The sequence below is a fragment of the Pteropus alecto genome, unplaced genomic scaffold, assembly GCF_000325575.1.
Source record: "Pteropus alecto unplaced genomic scaffold, ASM32557v1 scaffold146, whole genome shotgun sequence".
Classification (NCBI taxonomy): Eukaryota; Metazoa; Chordata; class Mammalia; order Chiroptera; family Pteropodidae; genus Pteropus; species Pteropus alecto.
The window spans coordinates 23,137,619-23,148,478 of NW_006442107.1; the positions used below are offsets into that span (position 1 = coordinate 23,137,619).

A 10,860-nucleotide genomic window follows, 5' to 3' on the forward strand; every position below is an offset into this window, starting at 1 on the left:
GGGGTCTGTGGGTGTGTGCGCGCACGCGCGTGTGTGTGTGTGTGTGTGTGTGTGTGTGTGTGTGTGTAGGAATGTCTATGTGTGTATGTAGAGGTATGTACAGTTGTATATGTGTATAAGGCAAATGGGGATGTATATGGAGTAGGGGTGCTTAGAGGCGTGTCTATGTGGGGGTAGGAGTATGTAGGGATGAATTTAGACAAAGGCAGGAATACGCAGGGATATGTATAGGGAAGAGGGATTAGGGATGTGAAGGGGAAGGAAAATATAGGAGTGTGCATGGGGGGAGGGGTACACAGGGCTGTATGTCAGGGAGTATATAGGGCTGTGACATATTAGACCTTATTCTCAAATTTCTGAAACGTGCACAAAACAGGAAAGAGAAAGAAGTCAACGATTTATTAAATGTGCAATCTTGTATGCTTCCCAAGTGATGTTTTTCCAGCTTCAGTGTAACCAGCAGTCCCACCTCTATCTCTGAGCCGAGACTGGGCAGAGCCCCGCCTGCCCACAGCCCTGGTGCCTGCAGTAGCCTGCCTGCAGAGCCCACCCTCACCTGCAGGATGGGTGGTGGGGAGGCGAGCTGAGGGAGGGGCAGCACCCACCTTTCGCACTGTGTTCCTGTGTATCCGGGTTTGCAGGAGCACTGCATGTTTCCCCCAGTCACAACACAGCCGGTGGCAAAACTTGAAGGAAGACAGAACAAAGCCACAGTGAAAACATACCTCGACAGGCTTTATGCTCATTATTTTTTGCTACAAAGAACTGACTTGCATTAAGTGAACACAGAAGCTAAGGGTCTGGCTACATTTTGTGTAAAGAGAATTTTGCCCATTGAGACTTGCAGACATATGATGAATAATTATCAGCTGATATTGGGCAAATTTTTGTGAATAAAGACTGAAGGCATTTATTTTTGTTTTATTTTTGGCCTGGAGAAATACATTCCTTCCCATAAGACAGAGCAGAGTAACTCATTTTGGAAGAGATGATTACAACAGCATTTTTTCCAGGAATAACAAGGAAGAAATAAAACAAGTCTAGGCAGAAAAAAAGAACAGAGAGTTCTGATTCTTTAAGAAAATTTTCTCCTTGTTTATTCTAGTTCTTTTTATATTGGGCACACTGCCTTCCGAGAAGAAAAGGTGGTGGAGGGACTCGGCCCTCAGAAGCCCAGAGAATAAGGCACAAAGCATGGTTGCCACCTAGGCCTTTCTGTGGGCACAGTCATTGGTGATTTTTACATTTTTCAAATCAAGCTGTGGAATTTTGATTTCCTTCCTTTTAGTTCTAAACTGTTTTTGTGTGTGTGTTCTTTTTTTTTTAAAGCCATATTGCCTTGCGAAATGTCTATGTCTGTGCTTTGAACATTACACTACCATAAATCTGAGGGGAAATAATTCCATTTATCATTTGCTAGTAAGAGAATTCTCATTTTGAGAAGCTTCTCCTGGCCTCTTAGGTGAATCCAGAGTTATAGCTCTAGAGGGACAGTTAGGAATTTATCAGCAGTATTAATATAGCAGAAAGGAGAATTAGATAAAAATAGGGTTTTATTAATAAATATGAGGAACCGCATGTTACATCAACTGCATGAAAGCTAGGAGCACACATGATGTTAGCAATACACTTTGCCACCAAAGAAAAAAGCTTATCTCAAGCACCCTATGGAAATCTCACTGCTTTCTACTCTCTCTAGCTTCTGTTCAAACAAGTCTGGGCTGGCGTCAAGTGATAGATCTCTTTACAAACAAAGCCGCAGGACCGGGCAGGTTTAAGGAATATCAAATACATAGATGGCAAAGCAGGGTAAACATTTCAAATCTGCATCTCCAGAAAAGAACATTCGAGCCAGTGACTTCTGGTAAGTTTAAGTCTTGGCCAATTCTCTGCTACTTGGCTGATATCAATCAGCCTTGTGGTCCACATTTGTTCCAGAGTCTGTGCACTACTAATACTTTATCAGTATCTTCCTAATTTTCTTGCTTCACTTAGTTATTTGTTCTATTTTGCTTGGACCCACAGTGAACATGTCATGATGAACAAGAATATGACAAGGTGCCAAGCCCAAATGGAACATGGATTACCAGGAAAAGAAAATGGCAGCTTTCTACCTACATAATCTATTGGCCACACTGGAGTCTGAGTGACAACACAGACAACATCACTCTGCAGCTCAGAACTGCTCTGTGGCTTCCATCTCACTCAGAGTAAAATCCAAATGCCTAACTCCAGCATGCAAGGTACTACAGGATCTGAACCCTGCCCTGCCAGCCTCAACTTTTACAGTCACTCTTGCTTTCTTACTATTTATGAACGCATCATCACAGATGCTTTCTCTTCTGATTTTTCCTTGCCTGGGACCCACATTATTAAGATATTGCCATGGCTTACTTCATCTCATCATTCATCGGTCCCTGCCCAACAACCTCAGAAAACCCTCTTACCATCCTCTCTAAAGAATCTACTCTCTATCTACCATTTAACCCTTTAACCACTTGCATAACCCATCTCTATCTGAAAGCATACTTCTTATTTGTGCACATATTTATTGAGTGTGACAACTCCCCCTGTTCATATTCTCCAGATAAAACTTCATGAAATCAAAGTCTTTGCCTGTCTTTTTTACTGCAGTTTCCCTAATATCTAGAGAGGGCTAAGTCTTGTAATGGGTGTTCAATAAATAATTGTTTAGACATTGAATGAATAGCAAAAGAAAAGAGGAAAAGAAAAAACTCAGAAGTGGACAACTTGGAAAGACTGTTTTTGTTTTGCATTTTTTGCTTGTTCTTTTTAAAATATAACTGCTTTTTTGAGATAGAATTCACATACCATACAATTCATCCAAAGTGTGCAATTCAATGGCTTTTAGTATACTCACAAATTTAGAATATTTTCATCACCCCAAAAAGAAATCCCATACCCTTTAAGCAGTCATTTCCTATGTCCCTGCCCCTACCCCCAGTCCTAGGCTACCATCAAATGATTTCCTGTCTCTGTAGATTATTTTCAAGCTTCCACAGTACCTGTTTGAATGAGGACATAGGCAGACGCTACAGGATCCCTGTATGGCGTTCCCATAGTAACCCTCTTTGCAGCGCTCACAGTGTTCCCCAGCAGTGTTATGTTGGCAGTTCTTGGGACAAATAAACAGTACAATTAATAGCAGCCAATTACATTTATTACTATTGAGATCATTGTCACCTTAATTACTCACACAATTATAACTAAGTTCTCTGACTCTGTACGATGATATCAGTTCTGCTAACCATTTATTTTTCCTGTCCATTCCTTCAGTGTTGGTGCTAGAAAAAACGTAAGTGTTCTTGCATCAGCTATTTGGTATTTCATTCTGGGAAGCATGATGAAGTAGATAGAGAGACCCGCTGGGTTCAAACCCTATTCCAACATATCATAGTTGTGGGACCTTGAGCAAGATTCTTCAACTCTCTATAACTCGGTGTTTTTATAAATCAACTTTATTGGTGTATGATTTATGTACAATTCTAATTTTCTTAAAATATAAAGTTAGAATAATACTCACTTTCCAAGATTGCTAAGAAAATTTTAAAAAGTCTAATAGGGCCTCAGCAAATGTAAATCCCTTCCCTCTTCCCTTTAGAATTGCTTCTATGAAAATTAACTTATTTGACTTCACAATTTACTTAAAATAAAAAAACCGAAGAGCAATACAATTGAAATAAGTTTTTAACACATGGCATTTGTTAAAACATCAAAAAGTTGGATCATAGATGAAGAAAGCACTCAACTTAATTTCAATCTCTCAAAGAAGCAAGATATTAATTTTATCTAAGCCTGTGTTTATGTGAATCTAATTATTTTGATGTAAAAGTCAAAATCTAATGAACATTGTTCTTCAGTAAAAGTGACACAACCTTGCAACTGAGCAGTCTACTGAGACAAAGCCAAGCAGATTATGTTGAATTTGTTCTCTTTGTAGCCCAGTATAAACTTTCTTGGGCTTACTCTAGTAATAAAGATCTAAGTACACAACAATAGTCAGTCAAACACTTCTTACTGCGGGCATTTGATAATTCAGGGATACTTTGTATTAACTATATGGCCTGGAATAAGAATTTTAAAAATTTGCTTATATACATTACCTCTGTAAGTAGAGATAGTGCTTGAGTAGGAAGTGTTAATGAATGTTAAGTTTTTAAGTAATATCTGGAACTAGGTTGGGAAAAACAATATGTACCTATATCCTAAGTGGGTGGTACTGCTCTGAATGGCAAAGACTGTCTTTCAACCATAAATGTCATCCGTTTGTTCAGCTTAAACAGATTTATCCTTCACAAACCTTTGAATAACAGATTTATACAATCCACTAAGATGTTAACATATCTTTTCACTTTACTTTCCAGATATAAAACATCTACCCTAGTGCTATAAACTCAAGGGATTAGTAAGTATATCAGAAAACTAGGTAGGTCTTTAAAGTAGAAATGCTCACACATTGACGTTTGATCATCACCAGGAAGGTCACCCCTATCCTGAATCCTTCCGCCTTCCCAAAATGTGACTGCCCTGTGGGTTTTCTCCATAGTTCTGGATACTGGTTACAAATCCACACTGCAGTGTATCAGATCCCTCAGTCTCTCAGGGATGATAGGAGAGGTACTAATGGCTTCCTCCATCTTTGCTTTGCCTGGCGCCCCTGACTCTCTCAGAAAACATCCATTCTTTTAAACGTATTAAACTCCTTTCTTTTATAACTCAAAATGATCACTTTAAAAAACAACATGCCTGAATAGATATATTTTAGTTCAATGCCTACTTAGTATTGAGTTGAGATCATTAGAGAAGCAAGAACATGGAGAAACAAGAATTGCAGTGGGGCCACCTGTATCCTACTAAAAACACTGAATGATGGTCCTCCACAGGGGTGAGGGGAGAGGAACATTGAAGGGGGTCAGAATCTGTGTTGCTTGATAAAGTCCTATAAGAATGTCTGAAACACCCTCACCCTCAGTTGACAGCATCTACCCTAGAAGCTGTCTTCATAAGTCCTGCTAATCTGAGGCATCTGCCTAACAAATTGCCTTGTGTTTTATTGTGAATAAATAAATGAGTGAATGAATCCACATCCACATCCACTCCCACAATATGTGCTCTCTTAGCTCCATTTGATACCAAACATCTACCGGGTATTTACTCTATGCCCAACTATGCTAGGTACAGGAATGCAAAGATGGATCGGTACCTGACTCTGCTAGACAGAACCCTGTGAATAAACCATATTTGATGTAATGTGATGACAAAGCTGTGCCAACATCCCATAAGAGTAAGAAGAACCTCAAGAAAGGGCTTCTGGAGGCTATGACGCCTCCTACATGGAAAAGAGAAAGAGAGGAATTAGCTGGGTAGAGACATGAGGAAAGGGCATCCCGGGCACAGGGAACAGTGTCCACAGATCTTCAGTCTTGCAGGAGTGTAGTAGCACATGTAGGTGACATGAAGCAATTGGTATTCTGGAGGCTGAAGTGCAAAGAGGCAGAATGCAGCTGGAGAGGTAGCGGGGCAGATCGAGGGCGACCTGAGGCTGGTTGTGAGCTGCAGAGGACCCCTGCATCAGCTGCGAGTTTCACATAAATCATTCTGCAGGCAAGAGGGAAGATGGGCTCCAGTGGTAGGGAATAAAAAGAAGAAAAACTGAAAGAAGAGGATAAAAAGGGAAAGGGGAAGGGATATAGGATCAGAGAGGAACATGAGGGTGACCGAGATAGTAGAAGGCAAGGAAAATGGGGGGCAAGGAGGAAATGGGATGAGGAGGAGAGAGACAGTGGGCAAAAAGAAGAGGGAGAGGTAGGGCCTCCGTGTAGAGAAGGGAGCCCCTCATCACCACAGGTCCCACCAGCCAGTGGCACCTACAGACCACATCACCTCCTCTCAACCGGGCTACTTTCTTTTCAAACTTTGAAGTTTATTCTTAAAAGCCATGGAGATTTGCCCATGTGTGAAAGTCCCAGATTTTAGACATTGACTTTGGACCTTGAGAGGTGTGGGCCAGTGTACAGAAGAATCAGCCCATTTGATAGTGAAAGGTACTTGGTTTCCTCATTACTGTTCTTTAAGAATGAGGGCTGCATCCTGGGCTCCCATGCAATGGCCACATTTGAGAGCAGTGTCAGCACTCAGTGCCTGCAGTTAAGTGAGTGCAGACATGGGCTCCATGCCTCTCTGTGTGAACATGTGTGTATGCGCATGTGTGCACGCACACATTCCCCACTAGACAGTGAGCCTCGTGAGAGTGGGGATTATGTCTAACGTTTTTCACCCCAGCATTTGGCTCAGTCACTCCCACAACAGCAAATGCTCAGTATGGGTTTCCTGAATGAAGAGTTTCTAGAGGCCACAGGGGCATTAGGGACAAACTACAGAGAAAGGAAATGGGAATGAAAATTTTTTCGTTTGGTTAAAACATGTGATTATGACTCTCATTAGTGATCCTTTCACTGGGTGATTGGACTACAGAGGAAACTCCCTTTGTTCTTCAGCAGATTTTATAAATTAGGCTCATTATTTGGCACTGGTTCAGTGAGAAGATAAATACATTTCATTAAAGCATCTACCTGTGTTACACACAACATACGTTATCAAACAATTATATATGAATATGTATGAACTAAAAATGATATTTCTCAACATCTTTTACTCTTTTTGAACTTACGAGGTGAAAATCCCAAAAAATATTCTATCAGGCTATTTACAACAATTTCCTGTCCTGGCCTGCCCCATCTTGCAGAGGAAGCAGTTCCCTGGGACATGTTGAAATGGCTTAATAAGGTCCAGGAACTCAAATAGTTGAAACACACTCTAGTTGCATTACACAATGAAAAGGAAATCCATGCCAGAAGAATGTATTTCCAAACAGACCCCTAAGTCGGGTCTCTGTGTTTCTGGGGGGGGGCCGACTCTCTCTCCTTTCCTTAGAACTGTCCATTCTCCTAATTGGGGAGGTCCTGGCTCCCAGGGAGAGAAACTCTGATGAAAGAGAAAAAGTCAGCAGAATAAAAACCTCTGTTTCAGGATGCAAAGACAAAATTTCCTGAGGATCTAATTTTCTATGGGAGAATTTTCTAAAATATTCCATAAGATTGTTTCCAGTGGACAACACAGCAAAGACTCCGCTTACCTGTCTTTCCACATAAACCCACTTTGTCTTGGCAGCCATGGAGGGCTTGTGTTTGACTGATTGAGTGCACACATGAAGCTTTTCTTAGCGTGTTTTCTCCCCCAATTGCTTTTTTAAGCTCATCTGACAGCAACAAAACTCCCTTCCCACAATTTCCTGCCACCCTAATGAAATGGGAGCCCAGAGTAATGGCTCCGATTTATTATATCCAAGCAAGAGTTAAGTCTCAGGACGCACCCATTAATATCGTTTAATGAAGCAGAGATTTAGAAGCTAAGGTGTAAATTAATTGTTTAGATAGGTGTTCTCCTCTGATGGCCCATGTTAAAATGAAGGAAAAGTGAAGTGTAAAGTAATTCAGCCTAATAACACTGGAGCCTCCTGCATTCACACATAAACCTCTATTTAGGGTTTGGTAGTAGATGTGACATTTGACGTCTCAGGGCCTAGCAGGGGGGTGCAGTAGGGAGATACACATTGCCCACAGGTAGCATTAGAACATCAATTTACTCACAATACAGATTCCCGAGCCATCCTGGCATCGATTTGAATGTCCGTTGCAACTGCAGGGAACACACCGTCCGGTGTATAAACCTCTGTTATCCCAATAGTATCCGGGGCTACAACCCTATTTTTCAAGCAAAGTGTTTAGTCAATACAAAGAAAGGAAATTATTATCCAAAGCATGTGACAATTCTGACTGTCAAGCCCTTGCTTTACCTTCTTCCCTTTGGTCTGTGTGTGAATTTCTACTTTCAAACACTAGCCAGGTCTACTTGCTTTATGTTTTTGGTCAGGTTCTATTTTGTTTCCACGCCACAGTGGGAGTGTGTGTGTTTGTGCCTGAGTAGGAGTCACATGGTGGGGAAAGCCAGAGAGAGGGAAACGTGGAGGGTGGGTGCAGAAGGGGCTTCCTCTCCTTCTTAGGCCAGTTGTTTTGGGGCAAGTGCAGGCGTGGAGTGCTGAAAGAGCAAAAGGGATTGGGACCTCAATCCTTAGTGGGGAGGACCTCTAAGCAAATCCCTCCAAGTTCAAGTTCTCTTTGGTAGCCATTCCCTGTCCAAGTATGGATTTGGGCTGGTGAGAGATTTGGGCTGGTGAGGGAGTCTTCATTGGGATCTACACAACCATGGCAGGACTGTGGAATCATTTCACTGCCACTCATCAGACTGTGGGCAAACTGGGAGGGCAGGGGAGAGGAACATGCTTGCATTCTTATATCAAACTTTTCAGATATGTTTGGTTCTGACTGAGCATTAAAAGACCCAGTTCCAGAAAATCTCCCGTGTGGTCTTCTCTTGTTCAATATCACTTTGATTATTTCTATCTCTAGTATATCGTCTCTTTCCAGTGTAACACAAGTTATTATTTTTCATATGGATGAAAGAATTACATTTTTTTGATGAACTAATATAGTTTTAAAGGATTCTAGTTAAAAACACCTCCAACAGAAAAAAAAAATATTCTTACACCAGACTCTAAAAATTATTTAGATTCCTGTCTTTAGAAAGAATTGTAGACATTTTCATTACTTTGGCAGAGTGAATCAGTGCACTGATTAAAATCAGATTTGCCCCTAGTGTCTTTCACTCATCTTTTATTTGTCCTATCTTTAAAGCATCAGAAAAATTAATATTTCAAGATAAAAAATCTTTTATCTAATCCTCTTTAAACAGCACATATGTCTGTAAGACCCTGAAACTACAGTTAGGGAAAACTCTGAACTGGCCATTCTGACTCAGCCATGGCCATAAAAGTTTCTACCTGGTTAAGCGGGGAAGAGGAAGAGTCAACGTGAGAAGGCTGGAGAAAAAAGCCTGCTGTACACCCCAGAGTGGAATATTCCAGTCGCTGCTAGGAGCTTCTTCCAAAATTACCAGTGACTACAAATCGTACACAATAACAAGACTATAGTTTCCAATATATTTTTCCTTTCAGCTATTAGAAACCATGTTTAGGCAAAAGAACACATTGCAAAAAATTAGATTACTTTATGTGTTATATGAATAGGCTTGTCTAAAGGAGAATCGAAGTATGAAAGGAATGTTCTTTAGCTGAAAGCACAACTGAGAGAATCATTTGAATGAAATTCAGCCAGTGATGGTATGATAGCTACAAACGAATAACCTCTGCTAATAAGTGGAACGTACCTCTCAATTATCACCATATATCACATTACATGCTTATAAAATGACCATATTTGGTAAAGAACAAATTATCCAAATAAATAAGTATATTTAGTTCATTCGTGACAACATACCAAAGTAAAAACTTTAATTAAACATGCTTTCGGGGGAGGATAGTCTATCCTGATTAAAGTTAAATTATTCATCTTAATTTTGATTAGAATCAGAAAAAGTACTCTGTAAGAGTTATGTATCATGTGACTATCAATTACTGAAAGATAATAATTTTAACTCTACATAGCACACAAACTCCAGATTTTATGTAAAATTCAGTTCACATATTCAGATTGTATTGCAAACTTACTCTAAATGAAAATGAATATATCCTAATATTATTTCAGTAAACAGGTTTTATAGCTAATCATTTTTTGACATAATTTTTCAGGGTAAATTTCCAATAAACTTTTATAGTACAAATGATAAAATTATGTCCCTATCAAGTTTCCAGGGCTATTTCAGCAGCTAAAGGATCTATTTCTTTGTAAGTATATATGTAACACCCAGGAAATTTAAAGAGCAAGAACAGAATTTTTAAGTGTTTAATGCCTGGCAAATGAAGCACATCTGTTAGGTACTACACAAACTTGATCTCATCACTTTTTTAGAACAGATTTACTGATTCTAATGTTTTACTTTATGGGTAATTTTTCTTCCAAGCAGAATCTGAAAGCCTGTAGGCATTGGATTCTTTTGTCCAACGCTTAGGTTACTCTTAGAAGGGCACAAAGTTTATTGCATATTAACATTCCACAAGTATTCAAACTCCTATCTGTATAGGCATTTCCAGGTGGGCTGATGTTTATAGAGTTTGTGGTTAACAGCTCAGGAGAGCAATCTGTTAGGCGCTATAATAAACACTGTCAGTGACTGGATAGGGAGACCATCAGCCCCTCCCCCAGCCCACCCATTACTCATTCATCACCCTAAAACTTAAAATGTCACAAAGCTGGGAATGCTTCCCCATCCCAGACCAAAATTTAAAAGGGACATTACCTGGCTGGGTTTCAACTCCATATAGCTTGCTTGCAGGTGGCTTTGACCAGTAGGCTGAAGAAACACTACTCTTTGCTGCTGTGAATTGTACCCCAGACACTGCCCCAGGGCTGCCCCGAAGATCCACAGCCATCCCACACTCTGGGCTGACCACCTCACTGCTGGGGGCATCCTGGTCCCTGGGCGTCCTGCTGGCTGCATGCAAACCTCTGTCTCTTCCTCTTATACCAGCCCTTCCTGCTCGGTGCCCAGGCCCGCCTGACTCAGGTAAGGCAGGCTGTCTGCGGCAGGAGGCCCCACCTGTAAACTTCACCTATGAGTCAGCCTGTGAGAGAGCACACATAACAGTTCCATATGGAAGTGCACCGCTCTGTAATCCCTGCGAGGTGGGGCAAGCATCACCTTCTACCCACCTCGCCCCACAGACAGACGGCACTAGCCGATTAGAGCGGCTGTAAATCACAGGCTGAGTCATGCGTGCGAAGGACACGCCCTGGGCAGGAGGGTGGTAAGCTGTTCCACTCT

At 40.9% G+C, this 10,860-nt stretch overlaps 1 protein-coding gene across 6 annotated transcripts in view; it reads right to left on the reverse strand.

The window, feature by feature from the left end:
- LAMA3 (laminin subunit alpha 3) overlaps positions 1 to 10,860 on the reverse strand; it is a 108,350-nt gene that overhangs the window by 50,973 nt on the left and 46,517 nt on the right. For 5 of the 6 annotated variants that reach the window (XM_015595717.2, XM_015595718.2, XM_025038691.1 and 2 more), the window contains 3 exons: positions 7,671 to 7,784; positions 3,027 to 3,136; positions 606 to 686 (listed from right to left, as the gene is read on the reverse strand). In XM_015595717.2, coding sequence (XP_015451203.1) covers positions 606 to 686; positions 3,027 to 3,136; positions 7,671 to 7,784 — 305 coding nt within the window. Of the gene's footprint in view, positions 1 to 605; positions 687 to 3,026; positions 3,137 to 7,670; positions 7,785 to 10,335; positions 10,809 to 10,860 lie in introns of those variants that run through there. The other variant, XM_006920026.3, reaches the window with a different exon arrangement.